Source organism: Bos taurus, chromosome 4, assembly GCF_002263795.3.
Source record: "Bos taurus isolate L1 Dominette 01449 registration number 42190680 breed Hereford chromosome 4, ARS-UCD2.0, whole genome shotgun sequence".
In the NCBI taxonomy this organism is placed as follows: Eukaryota; Metazoa; Chordata; class Mammalia; order Artiodactyla; family Bovidae; genus Bos; species Bos taurus.
The window spans coordinates 67,439,940-67,464,218 of record NC_037331.1 but is presented as its reverse complement, the minus strand read 5'-3'; the positions used below and the strand labels follow the sequence as shown (position 1 = coordinate 67,464,218).

Here is a 24,279-nt window from a genome sequence, read left to right as displayed (position 1 = left end):
CAGTCAACTGCCTGGGTTTGGGACTTGACTCTGTCACGTGCCAGCTGTGTGGTCTTGAGCAAGTTACTTAACCTCTCTGAACTTTTGTTTCTTCATCTGTGAAAGAAGGATGAAAGTTGTAGCAAGGTTTCATTTATTTAGTGAGAAATTGCAGATTATCTCTTAGCACATTAGTGGCATGTAGTAAGGATTTACTGATCAGTTTTTATGTTTATAATAATTATTACACTTTCCTACGCTTTCCTACCTCCAAAATTCAACCATGTACCTCATGCCACTGAACTGTACAACTTAAAAAAGATTAAAATAAAGAAAAATGACCATGAATCAGAAAAATGACCATGAATCAAATAAATCAAAGCAGCCAGGGCCCAAGACCAGGTTCTACAAACTGATATCTCCTCTTCTCAGTCATTTCAGTGTCTGACTCTTTGTGACCCCATGGACTGTAGCCCACCAGGCTTCTCTGTCTATGGAATTATCCAGGCAAGAATACTGAAGTGGGTTGCCATTTCCTTCTCCAATGTCTCCTCTACAGGGTGCTTAACATTTTTGTGTATATGGTTTGTCTATCTCAACAGAGTTGATTTAATCTCCCTACATGTAGCCTCCCACAATAAAAATGTTTTTTCATGCTTCTCAAAAAAAAAGTTAAAATCGTAAGTTTTATGTTATGTCTATTTTATCACAATTTGAAAAAACAAAATATGGTGAATGGGAAAAAAAAAAAAGAAAGAGTTCCAACCATCCCAGCCAACCAAATGCAAAAATCACTTTTCAGAATTAAAGAACACATATTCAGGAGGTTAGACAAGAAGAAAAATTATATTATGGGTCTGACATAGCAACCCACTCCAGTATTTTCACCTGAAGAATCCCAGGGACAGAGGGGTCTGGCAGGCTATTGTCTATAGGATCACAAAGAGTCAGACATGACTGAAGCGACTAAGCACAGGCACAAGATGTCAGAAGACCTGGAATCTATTTAGTAACTCTGCTCATGGCCTGGTCCTTACTCCATTCTGACCACAGCTTTCTCCTTGGGAAAAGTCCTAGGAGGATTAAATGAGGTAAGAGATTGCTTTGCCACACATATAAATTGGCATGATTGTGGCCAGAGTCCCTATTGCTTTTTATTCACTTCTATGAACAGAGCCAGGATGTTGTACAGAACTGCAGAAGTGTCCTGTTTGTAATGCATTTATTTGGTTACCAAAACATCAGGGCATTTAATAATGTGCTATGAAGCAGGCCCTGACAAATTCTGATTGACAGAGACTGGCCGTCTTGACTCAGTTAAGGGGCAATGCCCTGGGTCCCAGCTGTTGATCCAGTGGCCATTACCAGTGCCCCTCAGCTGACACTGTGTTCAGAGCACAGCCTCCATTCCCAAGAGCCCAAAGCCAAGAACGAATTAAGGAAAATCACCGAATTAGACGCTCACTCTACAACCCAGAGATACCAGGCCTTCTGCCCAGGGTGCAGTAGAAGGAGCTCTGAAATACGGGCTTGGGGTGACTTTGAGCTCCTGACCTTTTTCTGTACTTCAGTTTTCTCACCTGCAAAATGAGAAAAGTAGGACTTTGGAATCTTCATGGTCTAACAACCCTATGAGGTTGTGTTAACAAATACTTTGAAAACTTTAGGATGTGTTCTTGCATTTCCCCTGTATTTAAACATTGTAGCACTTAGCCTCACAATTACTTTGCCTTCCTGAACCCCAATACCAACCACCCCCATCCCTCTCCACCATTGTCCTCTCTAAATCAGTATAGGCCATCTTCAGAGGAGGCACCGTTCAGGGAAATTTGGATTTACCTGGAACACCTTAAGGATTTTCATAAAAACATCCACAATTTAGCTTTCAAATTTAAAGAGGTTTCATTTGATTTTGGAAATTTGGGGTAGTAAATTTCTCAAGTTTCTCCATTAAAAAAAAAAATCTAGGTCCTCTCAGTCTAATAGAAAGGATAACATCATCCATTCCAAAAGGATCCTCCCCCACATTTAAAAATTTATCCCAGGCTACCTGTTTTCTTCAGAAAATGTCTGTTGGAAAGCAGCTCTTACACCCTATTGGACAGCATGCATTCCCAAACCACCCTGGGACAGGTCTTAAAATCACATACATTAGTAATGTTTGTTGTTTAAAAACATGTTTTAGGATTTTCTTTTTAATCTTGCTCCCTGGCTTTTGAGACAAAAGAAGTTCTCCATCTAAAAGCCCATGGATAATTTCAATTTTACCATTTCTGCTAAGTCTCAAACATGGTAATGGATAAAGCAGAAACTTCTGTTGACAGGAAGTTTATCTCTCGCTAATAAAAATTGCGCATATTTATCTGGGTGTTAGAGCCATGGTTTAGCTCCCTCAGGAACAGTGAATTGTGAAGGGTAAGGTACCCAGGCAGAGAGTATCTAAAAGCTTTGACCCGAGATAGAATTTGTTTAAGCTCCTTATCTTTTGTTGCTTGCAAATAAAACCCTCAAATTCTCTGCATTACAGTAATTTCTTTCTTGATGTTCACAAGCGTGGGGAGACAGGGCAGAGTGCTTGCAGAAAGGTGATAGGGTGTTGGAAGGACTATTCTATCAGCTGACTCTGTTGCCTGTTCATCTTTTTGCAGGCAGAGCACAGCCACAGGAGGAATTGGATAGGTGATTCTCAATAAATTCATCCTCTTTGGTCATCTGAAATAACTATTGTACTTACACTGACTTTAGGACTCTCCCCTGCCTCTTTCCTGGTTTTTATCCCACCTCACTAACTGATCTTCCTCTGCCCACCTCTTACTGTAAGAGCAGCCTTTATGCCTCACTTCTGAGACTCACCCAGTCTGTGGCTTTGAAGACAATCCATCAGAATTGATTCCCAATGGATGTCTTAGCCATACTGCCTTGCTGAGCTCAGACGTTCCTGCCCCTCTGCCTTCCTGATTTTTCCATCTGTATGTCACTAGACATCTCAGATTTAACTTGTCCAGAGCAAGTCTACCCCCCTCCCCAAGTCTTCTGCAGTACCAGTCTTGTTCATCAAGGTCAATGGAAACAGCATTTACCCACCTGATCGGGTCAGAAATGTGAGTCGTCCTTGCCTCTTCTTCCTTGCTCCTGTGGCTATTCAGGTGCTGCGGGCTGCACCTCAGCTTCTGGCTCTGCCCTCTTCTCACCCATGTTTTCTGCTACCAGCCTAGTGCAAGTGTCCATCACCACTCCTCCAGACTATCGAAAAATCTCTCTACTGTTCCCCAAACTTGAATTCTTACCCTCTGACAGTCCATTTTACATATAGCCGTTAATACAAATCAGATTATGGCAGTCCCTTCTTTAGACTTACCAATGGCGTCTCTCTGCCTTACAATAAACTAGAAAATTTTTGCTATGGTCTGCAAGACCCCTACCTGCCTCTCTCAGGTTCTTTCTTTCCTTTCTCCTTCTCCTTCCCTCATGACATTCTTCCTCTTTGTGCAGGAAGCACACGCAGTCCTTTCCTGTCTTAGCCCATCAACCCAGCTTGTTTCCTCTGCACACTTTTTCTACCATATCTACACCTACACCTCTGTATGTCATTATTTGATTCTCAGGTAAGATGTCAACTCCTTGGAGCAATCTTCCCTGAATGCTTTCTGTGAAAGACTTCACACCCAACATCCCATTTCCTCACCAGGTTTTATTTACTTTGTAGTAGTTGTCACTATCTGCCATTATTTGCTTGCTCCTTTACTTATTTATCATCTCTTTCCATTCATTAGAGTGCTGTCTCCCTGAGGTCTGAGACCTTGTTGGTTTTGCTTTCTGCTGTTTCTCTGAAATCTAGAACCTAAGACTCAGCAGCATCCATCTACAAATACACTTCCCTCCCATTTTCTGTGCTGGTGCCTCTGCTACTCTCATGAGACCTCATGGCTTTGCATTTCCTTGACTTTTCAGCATATACTGTATAGTGAATTTACCTTTATCTGCTAAAGTCTTTTGTGAAATGACTTGAAACCAGTTAAGAAAAAAAGGGCATCAAGAAATATAGACAGATATTGAAAGGGGAGACGAGAGAGAAACAAAAGGATCTTAATTTTGCTGAGGTTTGGCCAGGCCAAGAGATATCAGATAACATCAAATAGCCTTTGTTAAAATAACAGAAACTTTGACAAATTAAAATGTAACTGCCCCAGACTGAGTTATGGGGCCTTCCAGGCTCGAAACCATCTAACTTTGTTAAAGTATGCTACCCTATGCAACCTAGCATTGAAGATACGGTTTCAGTTTGGGATAAGGTACACATGCACGCTCACACACAAAGACATCTCAGATTTGAGACAGAGAAGACTCTGGGTTGGACTGTGAGAAATCAACAAGAATAATTTTTTTTTTTCACCAAAATGAAAAGGCAGTTTGCTGACAGTGATTGTATTCATTATATTATAAAAGGCATTATATTCATAAATGCTTATATTCATTTCTGGAGAAGGAAATGGCAACCCACTCCAGTATTCTTGCCTGGAGAATCCTGTGGACAGAGGAGCCTGGTGGGCTGCTGTCCATAGGGTCGCACAGAGTCGGACAGGACTGAAGCGGCTTAGCATGCTTGCTTGCATTGGAGAAGGAAATGGCAACCCACTCCAGTTTTCTTGCCTGGGGCATCCCAGGGACAGAGGAGCCTGGTGGGCTGCCGTCTATGGGGTCGTACAGAGTCGGACACGACTGAAGCGACTTAGTAGCAGCAGCAGCATATTCATTTCTGAAAGTATCCAGAACTTTAAGAAAATAGCTACCCCCAAACTATTTCATTCAAAGATGAGAGTCATTAATAATGACTAATATCTCTTCATTCCCTAAATCTTGGAGGTCTTTCTTTTCTGTTAGAAAGCTTCTCTGAGTAAATGGATGTAAAAAGCTTCAACAAGTGTCAGCATGAAAGGGGCATGATGGTCCCTGACTGGAAGGGTTATAAGTGAGCAAAGACTTAAGAGACCTCTTTGCTTTGGGCATAGCACATCATTATTTTTGATGTTCACTACTCTTTATCCCTGAGAACATTGCCATCTCCATTGCAGCATTATTTCCCAGACATTCAGCACCTCCCAAGGTTTTTCCTTTTGTCTGTCCCCTGCTCAGGTGTGTGGTGTCTCTTTCAGTAGCTGTTTCAGTGGCGCTATGACCATATTAATGTGAAAGAGTTGGTGCAACAGCAATTACAAGGAGCATCATTGTAATTCAGACACTTAATTCCCACTTAACAGTAGATGCATCCATTGATGACTCACAGGTCATGATCCTCATTCCCCTTCATCGGTCACTCTTGTTTTTGGGTCTGTGGATGGATAGGCACTTTACAAGGTTAAAAATGAAAGACTTCTGAAAAACTTTGATAACATCCTTTAGAAAGAAATGGGTAAAGAACCCTGGAGAAGGGTACCCTGTGCAGAAATCTGTAGCATTCTGTAGCATATCTGAAGCAAGTGCACTGTTGGATGTTCAGTCGAAGTTCTAGAAAATAAGCACCAGAGCTGTGGTGAGCTGGTGTCGTGCAGCAGACTTGTTAGTTTACCACCAGTATTCCCCTCCTCTCCCTGAGGTACCCTCCCTCTGATAGTCATTAGGAGACTGGGAATATTGCAAAGTAAACATCTGGAAGTATTGATAGTAAACATAGGAGAGAAATGCCTTGCTGAGCCAGCCACAGGTCAGGAAACCCTAATCTTATCGGGGTCCTGGAGACCATAGCTCCATAGACTGTTTGGATGGCGTTATGTTACTGTGAACACATATGTTTTCTTTTTATCCTTTTTTTTAGGCATCCTGTTTTGGAAAAGCTTGATCATTTTAGGGCAGATTATTCTATTTTTTACCGTAAAAAAAGGTGAAAGAAAACCATGGCTCCTTTAGAGCCTGAACAATGGGAAAATACACATTTATTTCTATTTGTTTTACTTATTTAGTTTATTTGCTTGTAATATTTCTGTGGGCTTCTCTGGTGGTTCAGAGAGTAAAGAATCCGCCTGCAATGCAGGAGACCTGGGTTCAATCCTTGGGTTGGAAAGATCCCCTGGAGAAGGAAATGGCTACTCACTCCAGCATTCTGGCCTGGAGAATTCCATAAACAGAGATGCCTGGCGGGCTACTATCCATGGGGTTTGCAAAGAGTGGGACGTGACTGAGCAACTTTCACTTTCAATATTTCTGTGACTGAGGATGACCACCTAGAATTCACTCTTTCTTGAAGTGTAGTGTGTGGATCACTAGCATCAAAATCTCTAGGGAGTTTTGCTTAAAAATATACTTAGGCCCCACGATGGCTGTTGGAATCTTTGGGGCAGCACCTGGGAATCTGCATGTTAGTCTGTTCTCAGGTACACTAAATGTGAAAACCACTGAGCTATAAAAAGGCTGTGGTCTGCCTGACTGGGAGTTAGACTTCAAAGCATTGAGATTCATCTGTGCATACCTGCTTTTCTTTTCCTATAAAAGGATATAGCTTAAGTTTAATGCAAAGAGAACATGCTTTTTTCCTGGGAATTTTTAACCTGGGGTCTATGGTTAAAAGGAGAGTTTCCAGTTTTTATGAGATTCTCAAGGAGGATCATTACTCAGGAAAGGCATGTTCCAACACCAACTTAAAGGCATGCTTTCCAGTTTGGGTGGGAACATTGGGCACTCAGATTGGCCCAGATGGTGCTTGAATCTCTCATTCTTTCCTATTTCTCTTCATGTCAGAGGAAATTCTAAAGTTTATGAAGAATGAGAAATTTAGAATTTTTTTACCTCCAAACCTATACACCTCTTGGACCACATAACATCTACTTTCCCTCTCAGATGAATGGAGAGGATAAGACTACGTTATTTATGAATCATACAGTGCTGCACGTCTAGAAAGACAAAAAGACACAACCATGCATATGGAAGTGTCACTATGATCGTTTTCTTAAAGGTCTAGGTCTGAATTTCAGCATAAGGCAGGATTACCTGCACCTTTCTCTCTGGGATTTCTGATGTAAATACCGACATGAGAGTCAAGTACAGGCCTGAGAGGGACAGTAGAATGTGGAAGTGGGTTTGGAAACCAAAATATTATGTCAGCAGTTTTCTCTTCCATTTATTCTTACTTATCAAAACCAACTTTTTAACTCAGGGGCTTTGTTAATAAAAACATAGATAATTTCATTTGGAAGGCCCAAGAGCTTCATATTCAGGGTTAAAAAAAATTCATCTCATCCCCTCCAGGCAAAAGTATTGGAGGGTTGATTCTTCTTGCCAAACCCTCTGAATAAATTAGTGCTGGTGAACTTCTCTGCTCAGAGTAGGGGGAGGTCAGTTATTAAATACACACAGAGCCCTATAGCTGGAATCTCTGTGAAAAGTAAAACAACCACAAATACAATTTCCAAGTTTAAGCCTTCCTTTTTTATTTCTAGTACCCTCAAAACCTCTTCAAATCCATTATTACTTTTGCAGAGTTTTTGTTCGTTTGTTTTTTTTTGTTTTTTTGTTTTCATTTTAACATGTTTTACAATGAAAACAGATAATAGGGTATATTTTCAAGGCTAATATCCAAACAAGTTAAGCCATCTTTTTCAGAAAGCCTTTTTGTGCAACTGCAAAGTATACTTTGGGGGTGACTATTTAGAAAGTAGACACCCCAGTGTTTGAATTAAAACTATGCAAAGGGGTAACATTCCAAATAGGAATTTGCAGCAAATGATGGTCAGGTTCTGGTGGGCACACATTTTCCTCCCCGTGAACTTGGAAGACTCAGCATGTTCTGCTGGTTAGAAATGATATCACCTAAGCACTCCACAATGCATGTAAATCAAACCCTCATTCTGTCTTAAATCTTTTCAGTGATATATGTCAATTCCTTCTCAATAAAACAATAAAACTGGAAAAAAAGAAAAAAATCTAACACACTATTCATTTTGGGGAATGAATATGTCCTGGGGGCAGTCTTCCTTCCCTTAGGACACCCCAGCAACCACACGAGAAACACCCCAACCAATAGGAGAATGCCAGTTCCTTTCACCTAGAGTTTCAATTCCCCTGGATGCTTTATATAAGAAATTGGCGGAAATAGTCTAATGTCAGCTGCTCTGATCATAAAAACCTCAGGGTGCTCATTCTGGCACTGCTGCCATATGGGTTCTGGGAAAGGGGAGCAAGAGGAATCTAAGTCCCCTTGAGAAAAAAATGGCCTAGTGCAGAGATGGACAAGGCCAACCAGTGTATTTTCCAGGATTTATTATTATGATGATTTTTCCAGGTCTTCTAGAATGTCCAGATCTTAAAGAAGCCACAGAAGAGTTGTGAGTAAGAATGCAAAAGGGGAAAAAGACTTTTAAGAGGGGAAATATTCAGGGAAGACTGAGAAGCCTGTGGTGCCATAGCTCTGTTCTGTCACATTTTTTGAGAACCTACTGTGTGAGAGTCAATTGCTTGCTAAGTGCTAGGGGCACTCAGATGGATCCGCCCAGCCTCTGCCCTGAAGAATCTCACAGTTCCTGCGGAGGTAACTGGCTTATTGTTGGCATAGAATCTGATCCATGATGCCTCAGGAGCCCAGAGAAAGGGACACTCCTACCCCAGCCTGGTAATCCAGCATGCTGTTCATGGAAAAGGTAATGCCTGAATTCAGGAGTTCATTCATTCATTCAATTATCCAACAAATACTCATTGAATATCAACTGCTTTTCAGACACTGTGATGGGTTTGAGTGATAAAATGACATACCCATTTTTAAAATGGAGAAGTTAGGGGAAAAGTACATAATGAGTAGGCAAAATTGATGATAATAGTTTACAGCTGATCAATGGGATCTCATAACCTCCCAATACCTACCTACTCCCAAGGTTTCCTGATGCTTCCATCATTAGATATTCATTCCTTTGTCTGTCACATTCAATATCACCACTTCAGAACATCAGAAATAGATTTTGGCACAAGGAAGGCCAGCAAGTTGCCTGAGGGTACTTGGAGCCAGACCTGGGATGTTGGAATTACAGTAGGTAGAAGACAGAAGTAACTAAGGACTGACCACTCTCTTAACTTTCTCCCTGGGAGTGCCAGGAGCTGGCTGTAACAGACCCAGCCATCTAAACAGTGAATCCTGCTTGCATGCTGCACAGGTTGACCCAGACAGCCTCTCAACCTCTGTCCACTGTGAAAACACAGCACACCCAAGTTGAAGGGAATGCTGAATGACACCACGTGGGTGTGCAGTGGTCTGTGACCGGAAGGTTCGCTGGAAGCAATTTGCAAAGGAGGCCTTAGAAAACCACCTGGATGGTTATTGTAAATTAAAAAAGGAAGAGATGCCACTTTTTTCCGAATAATTTTTAATACTAGGTTTATGACTGGGTACATGTGATAGTCATTAGAGCTTATTTAACTCTGAAATTATCTGGCCCCTCAAACTCCACTGGGACTGCAGGAATCGTGGGTTAAATTTTAAAATACAAGGTCTGAAAGAAGATGATATGCTTTTCCTTGAAGAGAATAAATTCAGACTTTTAAAAAAATCAGCTCTGTCTAGAAAGGATTGTTATCATTTCTTATATTTATTGTGTGTTTCCATAATGTGTTTGAGCTTAGAAATTCACCCAGGCACACACAATTTACTTGAGTTGGCTGTTGTGCCCTTCAATCCTGCAGTCCAAGTTGTGCTTTTCTAGTGGGTTGATTTGGAGATAGTCCAAATGTGTTCTGAACTCTGAGCTCAAATCTCAGAGGTTTTCACTTGTTCGGAGCCGAACATTTCATCGGGAGCTGAGAGTATGTGAGTTACACCGAACAGCTGTGAGGTACCCACCACCCTCTCCCCAAGGATGACACGTTCTGAAAGGAGGGTGTTGTAAGCATTCCTGAGCAAGCCAGCTAATCTGAGGCCTAGCTGGTTGGCCAGGGCCTACTTCTAAGAAGGCTCCCGCTGGAATTACAGCATCTTATAACCCTGATCTGCAAAGTCCCCCTTCTTCACAAGAGCAGCTAGGACATGGAGGGGGCTGGGAGAGGGGGGAGAGGCGACGAGAGGGCCAAATGGGTGAAAAAGGAAGCTCTTGAGTCGGAAGGGAATTTTCTTTTGGAAACAGGATATTCTCTATCATTAGCTGCTCACAGGAAGGGAAATAGGAAAACAGGGTTTCTTTTCAAGTAGGGGAAACCCAACAGCCAGTGAAAATGCCAGATTTGGAATGGTGGGGAAGGTGGGTACTTATGTTTGGAAGGCAAATGTAAATACTCAGACCCCTTTGAACTCTGAAATTGATTCTGACTCCAGCCAGCCGTCCAAAGAAGTTTCATTACAGCGTCAGCGTGTCCTGTGCCTTGTTGGCCTGGTGGCATCACCACCATCAGGTACGGGGCCCTCGGAGTTTGGCTAGGAGCACTGAACCCACTGGCCATGACACCCTTGATCAGAGGCACCCTCTCCGTCTTGGAAGCTTAGGCCTCTTCCTCCTCCTGGCGGGAGCAAAAATGCTTGTGTGTCTCATGAGAGGTCTGTGTCTGTCTTTGGCCAGTTACTTTCCAAGGAAACCACAAGAAAGATACCTTTTCAATTATTTGAATTATTTCAATATTTTTCAATTATTTCAGTGAAAAAACAAACAAAAAAAGTAGGGTGTACTATCTAGCAGCTTAATCCAGCCCCTGGGACATCGTCTAAGAAAAGTCTTATAGTGTTTCTCCTTGTGGTTACAGGAAGGCTACACTTTGGAAACTGGCATCACATATCCATGGCTCAGCAGGTAAAGAATCCACGTGCAGTGCAGGAGACTAGGAGACGTGGCTTCAATCCCTGGGTCAGGAAGATTCCCTTGGAGGAGGAAATGGAAAACCCACTCCAGTATTCTTGCCCAAAAAACCCCATGGGCAGAGCAGCCTGGCAGGGTACAGAGCTACAGTCCAAAGGGTCACAAAGAGTCAGATATAACTGAACACAAAATAATATTTAAATACAAAATCAAGGTGAGTTGTAGGGAGCAGAGAAGGAAAAGTGAAAGTCCTTAGCTTTATATTAACCAGTATGATCAATGGCTTGTATAAAAAGGAGAAAGTCCTTGATATAAAATCTTATCATCCTGCCCTGAAGTGGAAGGGCTGGTAGGAGCGACTGAAGATTTTGTTTTATTTATTCCCTGCATCAGAAGAAAAATCAATAGCTGCCTGGCGAGTCAGACGTAAGTGAGTTATACAGGCCACTGACATGGTGGACCAAACTTTATAACAACCATATTTGCCGCTGTCAGGCCACAGGCTTCAGTGGCGCCAGCTGTAATTACGGCTGATCACCTCTAATTCAGAGCTGCCTGCCTTGATAAAGGTGTCACTGGAGCAACTGTGGCATCAGTGTCGATCAGGGGTGTCATGCTCCAGGCAAACTGCTGGAGAAAGCTCTTCCCCTCTCCAGCCCCCAAGGTCAGGAGACTTCTGGGCAACCCTTGCTTTTTAACTTTTCACCCTGAGTTTGGCAATAGTCCCTAACGCTCTGATTTAAACTCCAAGGGACTCAGATGAACAGCCCTGTCCCCTGGCAGCAGATACCTTTAATAAACTAAGAAATCTCTCTGAAAAGAGTTTAGAAGTTGGGATCTTCTCTGCTTGACAACATGTAAAGAAACAAAATGTTTGTATCACCTATTTAATTCACTGATCGCAAAAAGGGATGAGAGGCAATAGGCTTGGGCAAAAGCTACAAATATTTTTGGAAAAAAAAAAAAATTGCAACCCCATGCCTTTCTTCTGCTTTTGTGGTATTTCCAAAAAAAAAAAAAAAATTCTAGCAAACTTCCCATTTTTTAAAATTACTATTTTTTTTTTCCTTTTTGAAGGAGACATTAGGGTGAGGGGACGAGAAAACAGAGAGAAGATAGAGTGAAAATGCTGTGCTAACAAAGTGGCCAGGTGTCTGGATGTTCTAGGTAGAATCTTGAGCAGGAGAGGTGTGCAGTGAGGGGTGGAATTCTGCAATTAAAAAAGGGCTTCACTGTCATTTGTGAAGGATAATGTTTGACTCCCCCCTCAACCACCCCAGGCTGTTATTCCTCCCTCTGTAATTAAGAAAGAGACACACACACTGTTCTCCCTGTATCCTTTAAAACTCACAGACAGCCCCACCCATACCACTGCTCCCCCAGCCAGTGGCGGAACCCACAGAGTGTCTTCATTTGGGGGGTGAACCTCTTCTAACTCCCTCTTCTTCTGACGACGACTCACCTGAGAGTGGAGTGCTAATCTCGGGAAGACAAGCTCTGTGTTTTGCAACGAGGGTCCTTCTCTCTTCTGCACACAAAAAAAGAGTGATCAACGGGGGCCACGGGAGTAGGGACCACGATTCCCACTTCTGGACGGCTCCTCACGCAGGCAAGTGTTTGGCCCAAAAGTAGGTTTGCCCTTCCTCACAAGGAGGTCAGATGTGACAGATCTCTGGTGGAGAGCTGGTGGTTGACAACTGAGCGACAGAAAACCCTATCCAGCTCCAGGACACAGAGGGACAGTGAGGCCCTGGAGACGGATCATCTGGTTCTGAAGAAAGCCTGGACTGGTGACCTGTCTTAGTTATTCTTGCTCATCTTTCCAACCTGCTGTTTCATCTCCATCTCTGCCTGCATCTCCACTGTTGTCCTTTCTCCAAACTCAGGGACTTTTTTAAAAATCAGCATTAAAAAAAAAAAAAATCAGAACCAGTGGACCCCTGCCCACAGAACTCAGGGTCCCTCTCTGAGTCCCAGGCAGCTGGGCCATCCCCAGGCGGTACTGTTTCCTCGCTCTGTTTACTCGTTTCTAAGGGCAATTGCACCACTAAGGCTCCCTGAGTCTGGAACTCGGCCTGGGGCTGTTTTGGTTACATTGAAGTTTTTGCTTCAGTTCTGCCAGATTTAAATGGTGACTTCACCAGCACTGAGCTAAAAAGAAGGGGGAGGAGGGCGAACCCAGGAGAAAGAGAGCGAGCGAGCGAGCCGGAGGGAGAGAGCCAGAGCCGGGCGCTAGAGAAGGGCCAGCACATTACATCATCGCTTGGCCTGGAATCAAGTGGGAAGGATGTGAGTCACTCAGGCTAGTTAAGCTTTGGCTCAAATTCTACACACACTCATTCCAGAGCTCTCATGTTCTGCACCTCAGGAGGGAATTCAGCCTCAGTGATGTCCATGAGGTTTGTTTTTAATTTTATTTTCTTTTTTTCCCGATTTTATAATTTTTTTTTTTTTTGGCCCCTACCACCTTCTTTTCTTGAGTCTTTATCCTCCTCCTCCTCTTTCTCTCGCCCCATCTCCCCTTTCTGCCCGGCTTTGTTTCTCTTCTTCCTTCTCCTCTTTCCCCGGCCCCTCTGCTGGGCTCCTCTTCTGGTCCCGAAGAGGCATTTCTTTTCACTTGGATCAGAGTTTTTGTTCTAGTATAGCGACCTGAATGAGTTGAACCAAGGCTGGGTTGGGCACAATTTTTTTTTTTTTTTTTTTAAAGCAGAGGGAGCCAGAGGGATTGGAGCAAAAGAGCCACGAATAAAAAGCGAAGCGAGAAAGAGCAAACTCAGGCGAAGTTTCTCTGCCTGCAGTGTCGCTGCTAATCGGAGGAGACAGGGAGAGAGTTAAAATGCAGGAACCAATCGCTTGAATGGTGATGTAATGCAAGAACCGCAGGGTAGTTAAGTAATGTGAGAGCAAGGGGGTCAGGGTTGCAAAGCATTTACCTGCTCTCAAGGGGTTTTCAGTTTATTATCAATTGCAGTGACTGTAACTGGCTTCAGACTGCAATCTCTAATTATTCACAGACGCCCCTTTTTTATCTTTTATTATTAAAAGTAAAACTATATTATGGTATTTTAAAAAAACCATGATATTATCACAGCTGTGTATTATTTTCCACCAGGATTCTCTCTCCCTTTTCTCTTAAATGGCTCAAAACTGTTGTCTTTTCATAAAAGGTTGAAGTGAAGTGATGGTGGGAGAAGGGGTGGCTTTTTGAATGTAACCAGTGAATTGTAAATGCCTGGTGAACTCCTTTGGTGTGTCCTGCTGAGTAGGAAGAGTTGTACTATTGCATTTATTATTAAGAATGTACTGTTGGTTTTTAAAGGCATAGATGATCCTCAAAAGTAACTGTAGTCTTTCACCTATTATTTCGGCTAATGCTTAACAGCAGTTAATTTTAACTTCATGCTCTTTCACGTGACAATTAACTTAATCCGGGTGCTAACTTTAAAACCTGTATGCTCTTCAGTTATATTCAAGATGAGAGTCTGTGGTTGTGGGGGAGATGATGAAAACTTCCGGATTGATTTGTCTAAAAGCAGCCAGCTAATATTTGCGAGTAAGGAATTAACACAGAATAAATGGAGACAGGGACAGTTGATGGTGTTCTTAATGCTCTAAGGATCCAGGGTACCCAGAGGGAGAGACTTTGACGTTTTGAAAATTATTACCTCGTTTCTGTGTGTTTCATAAAATACATTTAGTGCTGTGATGCTCGGCCTGGGCTGAATGCTTTCTAAAACCAGCCAGCTTTATTAGACAGTTCTCAGCCGAAGCCCTCCACAACTAGAAAGCCAGTCCAGTGAGGGATCCCTGACTCTTGGCTACTCCAAAACTTCTCTGGCTCAGTCAGTCTGGACCATCATAGAGCTGGATGCATATTGAGGCGTGGGGCACATACCAGAAAGGTGTTTATGTTTGTTTAATGCATGTTTGGGATATACTTAATCATGACTTTTTATGGATCTTCTCCCCTCTCTCTTTTTTGGGGCAGAGATGGAAGGGAAAGGGAAGGAGGAAGTAATTTTTGGAAGAAACAGTATGATGTGGTAGAGGTCAGGAGGCCTGAGTGCTAATCCTGGTGACCTTGAGCAAGTCCCTTAAAGCATCTGGGCTTCATTTGGAAATGAGGGAGCAGACAAGGTGGGAGACAAGCCCCTCCTCCCTGTGTGGAACCAATCTAAGGTGATCTCTGAAGTCCCTTCAAGCTCAAAAGCTCTGTGTCTGTGTCCGTGTTCTTTAAAAGTTTTGCTAAAAGGTATTTGGCATTGCTTTTCAGAGAAAAGTACGTTTGAATTCAAAATGAGTTAGTGCGTTGAAAGAAATGAATGGAGGAGGGTAAAGGGGAACATGTCTTTTCTCACTTTAAAAGTTGGTTTTTGTTTTTTTGTTTCTTTTGCTTTTTGGCTTGAATGTGCCTCTTGTGAAATTCTGTTTCCACTTGTAGCCTGTAAGGAGTCCTCAATGAGAGATAATTACTTAGGTGAGTCTGTCAAAAAGAATGGTGGAGAAATCCAAGAATAAACTTTTCTGAAAGACCCAAGTCCCTCAAATGCATACAATGGTGCTAAAAATACAGGAGACATATATGTTTCATCCACTCATATTCATATTCAAAACAGTATTTTTAGTGAATTCAATCCCCCAAAACTATACAACTTCTTGAAAGGTTTCTATAATTTCAACGTAAATTCAAGTTTTTAGATGAGATTGAAGGCTATTTAAACTCCTCAAAAACTTGAAAGGCAAAACTATATGTGCTTGTAAGAAATATAATTTTACCAAACAATATCCCTATTCTTCTGCCAAATTCCAGGATAGTAGCCTTATTGTAAAGTATGTATTTATGGACCTAGTTTGATAGTGCACGGGGAAAACTGTGCCTGTTGCAGGTGGTGGTGGGGGGGAGGTCGATTACCCAGAACTGAAATGAAACCACTGCTGAAGTTATTAGTCATTGTGCAGAGATTGATGAGTGCCAAGTATGTGCTTGAGACTCTTCAGGAATAAAGAGAGCATGATTTCTTTTTTTAGAGCATTACCATTTGTGTTGATTTGGCTCCAAGGTGTTCACCTATAATCAGAAAGGTCCTGAAATGACTGACAGAGAGGCAGGGCTAGGAGTGTGAGCCTCACTGGGATCCTCAGTCAGACTTTTATTGCCTCACTTTCTCCCCATGATAACGCAGAAGAATAGGAATCATTAGCTCTGCTGTTTGGTAATTGTTTTGTTTGGAGTTTTTGTTTTGAATACTGTTGTGTTCTAATTGAAATGTGTATTGAGGTGCTTGTTGACATGCATGTATCTATAAGGAATAATACAGAGCTCCCATGCACCCCCTTACCCAGTTTCCCCCACTGGTGACATCTGACAAAACTCTAGTAAATATCACAACCTGGATATTGGCAATGATCACAATTGGCTGATGTTATTTAGTGTTCTTATTTATTTGTACTTATTTGTGTGTGTGTGTGTGTGTGTGTTGCCTTTATGAATGTGAAAACTGAGGCTTAGACTTGCCACAGTTCACACAAGCTTCAGTGCCTCAAGTCCAATCCACACAAAGTCTAGCTTGCCATCACTGACAAACTTTTCTCCACCCTCAGGACCATCAGGGGCCTCATGGATGTGCTTGGCAATGAGCTATCTCGGTGACATTGCCCTTGTTTTACATTTCCTTGAGGTGTGGTCTGAGTGGCAGCTTTGCCCTCCATGGGGGTCCCTACTGCCATGCTTCACATATTAGCAGGTGAAGGAGGAGGCAGGGCTTTGATGGCATAAAAGAAGAGGTATAAATATATTCCATCTGTATTCCAGGCACAGAGCAGAGGGATATCCACTGTCTACCGCTACGCTAAGTCAGTACTGAACTCAGCCTTCTTCCTCTTCCCCTGCCATTTTCCCCCCGGTAGACACATCTACAACGTGAAGGAAGGGGATGACATCAGAAAACCAGACAGCTACTGATCAGAGAAGGACTGTGGTCTTTTGAAAAGAGCATGCAGTTGGGGGTCAAAGCCTTGGGTTCAAGTCAATCACTCCTCCAATCGCTGGTTATATGACTTTGGCAAGCCACCTAACCTCACTGTGCCATAGTTTCTATCTTTGTAAAGTGAGGATAGCCACACCTACCATGTGGAGTCATCAGGGTTGGAGACATTCTTTAAGGGCCCCAGCGCTCAACGAGATCATAGGAATCATGTTTCAGCTGCTGCCTTCATGAGGATGCAGGAAAGGGTCCCCCCAGGAATCTATGTGGGTGACTGACTGCAGATTCTAACTGATCATCCTATTCCCAGCATCACTCAGGCTGCTTCCTTTGCCAGCCTCTCTTCCCTTATGTCTTCTTTTTATTCAGAAAATCAAGCAGGTCTGAGATCAAGTCAGGTACTTGAAACAGAAATAAATGTACTGTTCTGATTAAAGTGAGGTGAGGACTAGTGCTGATAAAATCTGCCCAATTCCCAGTGACCTGAGTGGAGGGAGAGATGAGAACAATGCAGGTTGGAAAAAAGACTCTTGCATCCCCATTCATGCTCAGCTGTGGCTTTGTGAATGAGAAAATGGAGTGAAATGGAGAAGAGCAAATTCAGTCATGAGAACTGGATTCCACTCTGGACTGGACTAAGAGAATTTCTATTTGCAATAGTTCACACGTGTAATGCATATCTATAGTCAGGTGACACTACCTTTTAGGCTTGTTACTTCCTCTCTTGTGTCTTTTCTGGTGGCAAAAGTGATGTTTTAGAGATTGAAAAGGAGTTTTCCAAGGTGACAAGGGACATGAACACCAACAACAAAGGGAGATGATAGTGAACTTGGTGGGTTTCTATTACAGTGATGGAGCCCAAGACTTATATCAGGGGTTTCATTCTAGGGGCCCCAAGTCTCTGCTGGAAGCAGACTTCAGGATGTCTCCAGCTGCATGATAAAAATGTCTCCGATTTACTAAGTACATGTTGGTCAGGGAGGTCAGGTCAACATTCAGAGACAGAAATTAGTGTGGACTTGAGATGGAGTGCTGTCACGAGCCCGAAGGAAAGTAGGGTGGTCACTTCTGAAACTGCACAGAAAAAAGTAGAAGCAGTGGGTTGAATGCAGGCTGCTTCTTTCTGCTCTCTTTCCGTTTGGTCTTCGTGGGCCTCTGATCTTGGAAGGGAAACTCCTTTTGCATTGGATTTTTGAAGGATGTGTGTATGAGTACCTGTGCCAGGGTCACGGGCGTTGCACAGGGATATGGGAAATAGCTGAGAGAAGGAAGGAACATGGGTGGCATTGATAAATGGGGTAGTTGTTGTTGTCCAGCTGCCAAGCTCTTTGCGACCTCGTGGACCATACCACTCCAGGCCTCCCTGTCCCTCACCATCTCCTGGAATTTGCCCAAGTTCATGTCCGTTGAATCAGTGATGCCATACAAACATCTCATCCTCTGTCATCCTCTTATCCTTCTGCCTTCAGTCTTTCCCAGCATTGGGGTCTTTTCCAATGAGTCAGCCATGTCAATAAAAACTCTGTGGTCCGAATTATAAGTTTATAAATTTTTTCCTATATTTTGGCTGTGCCATGCAGCATGCGGGATCTTAGTTCCCCAACCAGGGACTGAGCCTGTGCTATCTGCAGTGGAAGCTCAGTGTTTTAACCACTGGACCGCTGGGGAAGTCTCTGAAGTTTATAATTTTTAAACAGACTTTGCTAGTCTGATCAAATTGTAGTACAGTTTGGTGCTTTCAGCAGTGTGTATTTCATGAATTTTGGTTGTAAGCACAGCAGTTCCTTGACTACTTACATCCTTGAAACCTGAAATTGACTTGACTGAGCACTCCAAAGTCCATGATGCAGTACACATACACTTTATAACAAGTCCATACATCTTTTCTTTCTGTGCCTACCCTGGCAGGAGAGCTTATTTAATGATTGATGAAGCAACGCTGCACCCAAGAAGAATTAATCAATAGTTCGCAATCATTATGGAGAGTGCGACAGTAGTTATACAGTAGCCAAGACCCACCTAGCTATCAGCAGGGTCTTCCTTTCCTCCACATGATACCCAAAATTGAATTCTACCTTATATTTTTTTTTCCTTGTTGTCTTTAATGACTGAAATAGAACTGGATGTGTCAAAAACAGCAAAGCCTAGGAAAAAAACAGTAAGGCTTCAAAGGAATGCCAAGCTATCTATTAATGCATAGACTAAATCACTCATCTTAATGGGAGATGGGAAGTGGGGCCAAGAGGCAGTGTTCTATAAGCTGCAATGCCTATCATCAATTACTGTGTTTTAGGAGCCTATGAACGTTTAAAATCAAAGATCTTAAAAGGCTTAAAGTCATGTGGAGTTGGATAAGTGTGCTAACATGGCAGAGGGGCCAGCTGGCCCTCTTGTTGCCTTATGAGCCTGGCTGCCCATTTGACTCTGCCCTTCTGCCCTCAGTGGAACCTATATCACTGCTAAGGAGAGGTTGAAAAGCAAGCTTTTTTGCAGAAGTGGAGCCTCTTTATTCGAAATCATTACGTCCCATGTAATTGTGTCCTATGCATTGCTTTGGAGACAGATCTGTGTTCAAACTCTGGCTGTACCACATGTAGCTGTGTGATTTTTGATCTGTTGAATGCTTCTGATCCTTGGTTACTTCATCTATGAAGTGGAATCCATGAGATAATGACTATAATGCACTTAGCATGGAATTAATAAATGTTCCATAGGTGTTAGTTATTTAATGATGAGACTGGCTGACTTTGTTTGGAAGACTGGGTAATGGTCTTTTGGGGGCATCAAGAGTGTAGAGAGAAACACCGTTATTTAGTAGTTCCTTTCCAGAAAGGTAAACTGAATCATGGAAGGCCAGGGAGGCTGTGAACAGGACAGGTGAAGAGAGAAGCGTAACGCTGACTGTATACTTTGGGACCATTTCTTCACTGGCCAGAAAATAAGGCTTAAAATCTAACTGAAACATTTTATTTCAGAGTTAAGAAGCTCTGGGTCTCCCCCACCCCACGTTTTTTAGTTAAGTAGTAGATAGGAAACATAAGAGACACGGGTTCAATCCCTGGATCGGGAATATCCCCTGGAGGAGGAAATGGCTACCCACTCTAGTATTCTTGCCTGGGAAATCCCATGGACAGAGGAGCCTGGCGGGCTACAGTCCATAAGGTCCTGAAGAGTCGAATACGACTGAAGCAACTTAGCACGCACAGATTTATTTTTTAGATGGCATAAAGCAATTTTTCCTTTGCATCTGCCTCTTCTTTACCTTCTTATTTATCATAATACTTCAGTCAGCTCAGCAACACTCTGAAAAAAAGGGCTGATCTCCTTTAATTCCTCTGGAATTAATCATAATAACAGCAATTATGATAAACCCATTTAGTATAAATGTACATGTAAATTACTCTCATGTTGCGTTTTCACCTTTAGTTTTGCCTTCACCAGCACCCACCCTAATACGGGTTATGAAGTGGCCTCTCGCTAGCCAAATTATTTTTCTTAATTCAGACCTTCCCCTAACTCAGTGTGAAGCTGCTTGTTGCCATTTCCTTCCACCGAGGGTAAAGAGGAAGCTCTTATGTACAGGTCACAAGGGATGGCATTTGCTTGGCCTTTATGCTCAGCATCTAGAACTTCCTTAGCTATAGAATAATAATTCTATCATTCTAAATGCCTTGATAAGGAGGAAATTTTAAAAATCCCAAAACCCAACCCGCTCACCTTACCGATTCAGAAATTAAGGCTTCTCCGAAATGTGACGAAGTATCTGATACTCTAAAGCTATTTGATGGCAGTGCCAGAACCCGGCTCCAAGGCATTGAGGAGCACATTTCCACCCTGCCAGGCTCTCGGACTTCCTGGACCCAGGAATTGCATCTTCTTGCTCAAACATATGCTTCTAGTTCCCCTTTTGAGTTCTGGCTCTTGGGATGGTGCAGTGGGGAGAGTGCAAAGAAAGAGTCAGAGGTGCAGGGGCACAAAAGAGCCGCTGGCAGGCTGGGAGAAACTGGGAGTCTTTCAGGCACCTGGCTGTGCAAACACTCCACCCTCTGGTCTGGAGGGAGGGGTGGGGAAGCAGACAGATAGTCTGCTTTCTGCCTCCAGCCAAAAGCTCCCCGGTGTCTAGTTAGTGGGTGGGGCGTCCCGTCGTCCCTGTCTGTACGTGAGATGGGGTAACCGTCCAGGAGTCAGGCTCTCTGTGCTTCCCACTGCTCTCTCCTTTCCTCCCTCTCCTGCTAGCCCTCAGCACACCGAGTGCCTGGCCGTGTCCAATGAGGACAAAGCTTGGAAACCACCCCAGAAACAGCACCCACCCACCTGCAGGATGTGACCTCTGGGCTCTGAAACTCGCTGCTTCCTCCCTCTCCCTCCCCACATAGGGAACTGTTTTAGACCACAATTCCCAATCCAGCCTCACTTTGCACTTTAATCCCAAAGAGACTCTGGCACTTTGTGACCACAGAAAACTTGTCACTTCATTAGGATTCTGAAAAAGAAAAAAAAAAAAAAAAGAGCAAAGGGTAATTCATAGTTGATTTAATAACTTTGCATCCTTTGCCATGGAAGCAACTTTCGGCTGTTAGGCACAAAAGACACCAGCGCTGACATCTAAGAGTGCACAGTGGGGACAGCATTTTTCATAATGCTTTGTCACAAGATCCTTCACAGCCAGTTAACCCAATTAATCTTTCCACAGTAATTATCCAGGTGCTGTTTTATTCAGCTTCCCTGAAGTCTCCAAAGCTCCATGGTGTGGAGATGAACTATTGTGCCTCCCGACCTTGGAAGGATGTTTCTAACTAATTAATGATTGTTAAGTGCTTGGAAGATGCACTTTGGAAATATGCTGGTGCTAATACATCTGGATTTTGCACTGTGCAGCTGGCTGGTATGCGAGTCGAACATCATTCTTGCCATTTGTAAATCGTACAAAGATGAATATGATGCCTTCTTTTCTCAACTAGGTATCTGTCCCCACATCCCGCCCCCATCACACATTTGTTCTTTGTTCCGTTCTCTCCCAATCTGTATTAAGTTTCCTTCAGTGAGATAGCCCAGTGAGTCTTAGGATTTCTTCCAGGAAGTGAGAAGGCTCATCATGCCACTTCTTCTAGCCACGTGGTCTTTAATGAGGCAAATTGAAAATTGCTATTGGCTGAACTACCAGGAAAAGGAACACAGTTTTCTGTATGATAAAGGGGTTTCAAAACTTTTTTCATATGAACAACAGTAAGGGATATATTTTTTATTGCAACCCAATAGATTCAACATGTGTATTTTTACATATGTGTGTGTATGTTTACATATGTGTGCGTATGTATAGTTTGATAAAGCAATACTTAGTCTTTACTGTGTCTTAACTTCTTGGAGATCACATCCTAAAAAATACTAGTCATGTCAGATTAAACTGATTTCACCAGTTCCTCACTAATACCTCACTAGTGCCCTCTAATGAACCTCAGCCAGAGTTCAGAAAGCACTGGCATAGTGGAAAGGTCAGTGGAGTGCTGGGCTAGGGTCAGGAGACCTGGGTTATAGTGCCACCTCTGTCCCAACTCCAAGATTCTGTCCCCAGACCTCAGCGTCCTCATATAAAATTAAGGTATTTGTTTTCAAACTGAATTTACTCTCGGAGTACTTACCAAAAGTCTTCTTATGTAGAAACCCAATATAATAAACCCAAGGAATAAACGCCTTGCTTTATTTTGGTGGGGGTTGGGACTTGTGGCTTTAAAAAAAAAAAATCACTTCTGAGTAGGATGTATATTTTTCTGTTGGAGTTTTTTGTTCGTTTTGTTTATTTTTTTAGAATCCTCCACAGCAACATGCGAGACCATGGAGTTAAAGAAACCCAGAGACCTCTATCAATTAATTGTACTGTTTGTGAATTTGTATAAATAATAACAAAGATCCTCTTAAAACGTTTATATTCTTACAGTAAAAGGTTAAACTGATATTTATATAATAAAAGAGGAAATATGAAGTATGTTTTTTGAAAAAAAAAAAAAAAAAGAAACCCAATATGGAAAATAGAGCTTCCGATTGGCCCACAGCTCTTCCCTCAACTCGTGTCCCCACCTCCACCCAGAAGTCCTTGGAACACAATCTAAATACTACGAGGCCAGAAATCTAAGTCTCTTCTTGTTCTGGCATTCATTGATTATTTTATTCTCTTGGTAACGGGTTTATCTAATGAAACACACCTGGTTTACTTCTAATGATGCTCAGCTAGGAATTTTCAGTCGGTCATCTCCAGAATCAAAAGGAATTTTTGCCGTAGGACCAGAGTTCTTTCTTGCTTTAGCTTTGCGACTTGTTCTCAAGCCTCATGAGATAGGCTTCTTCAGGGAAAAATGAGTTTGAAAGGCCTTTGGTGGAAGTGTAAGCAGGCAGACGTGAGGACGCTTATTTATGTCATTGTGTCTATTTTCTTGCCTCCTAAATTCAGCAGGTTCTTAACTCTTAACACAGCTCAAATCATTTGGCTTACAGCTGGTAAAATACAATTTTCTGGTTCTCTGAAAGAAAGGCTTTTCAGACTTATAAAAAGAGAAGCTCATAAGACTTCTTGAACATCAAATAGCTCTTACAAAACACCATTTTGATGAGTTAAGTGTAAATGAATCAGAAACATACGGATTAAATTTCCCTTGAAAGACACATGGGTTTAAGAATTAAGGGGGGGGGGGGGGTAGTGCTTGGCAAGATGGATTTCAGGTTTTTGCCAAACCTCAAAATGTTTGAAAAATGGTTTGAGATGTTTTTAACTGAACACAAAATGCCACGGAGTTCACCCATCCCAGACATAATAGCGAATCTTTTTGACAACAACTTTATGACAAGAAAAAAGGTCTGTGGGGCTTTAGCCATTTTGTCAGTTCTCTTTTGATAACCCCCCTCCCTTTACCAAAAAGCCCCACATTTATAGGGCTAGGAGAGCTGTCTGATTGACAAGCTAAAGTTTCAAGTCAAGCAATTACCAGAAAATAACCCCACCACTCAAAAATCTTGGATTTTTTTCTCCCATACTACCCAAAGTCAATTATACCATTTTCTAAGTAGAATAATATACTCTAGGGATGTGGAGTATTTGATATATTTTATTCACTTGTGTCTAGAGCAGTACAGTTATTCTAGTCATTTGTCTGACATTAGTGTGCCAGCTTCTTTGGGGACAGAAGAAAAAAACCCACTAAAAGCAAACAGATTGGAGGAAAATAGTCATTGGTTTATTAAAATGGCCGCACCATGGAAATGCTATATATTAGAGAGGCAGGGCATGGGTTGAGGTCTTCAAGTTGCTGGGAATGGTCTTGAAAACTTGAATTCTGTTGTAGCTTCTTTATTTAATAAGCTAAATGAGAACTTCTCCACACTTTTGAATTTTTACTGGCATGAGGAAACTCAGGTGCATCATGGGAAGGACTAATGGACTGATTATCTCTTCTAAGAGCTGTGCATCCTGTGTATTCCATGCCCTCTCATTCTCTTTTACTGGCTACTGCTGACAGATGCCGGCTGACACTTTTACAGTCTCTCGTTTTTCATGTGCAAAAGCA

The 24,279-nt window shown here is 42.4% G+C and overlaps 1 protein-coding gene across 10 annotated transcripts in view; it reads left to right on the top strand.

The window, feature by feature from the left end:
- Window positions 1–24,279, top strand: part of CREB5 (cAMP responsive element binding protein 5) — a 438,005-nt gene that overhangs the window by 288,070 nt on the left and 125,656 nt on the right. Inside the window, exon 1 of one of the 10 annotated variants that reach the window (XM_003585978.6) lies at window positions 13,074–13,138. Coding sequence (XP_003586026.2) covers window positions 13,092–13,138 — 47 coding nt within the window. The 5' untranslated portion in view covers window positions 13,074–13,091. 10 annotated transcript variants of the gene reach the window in all.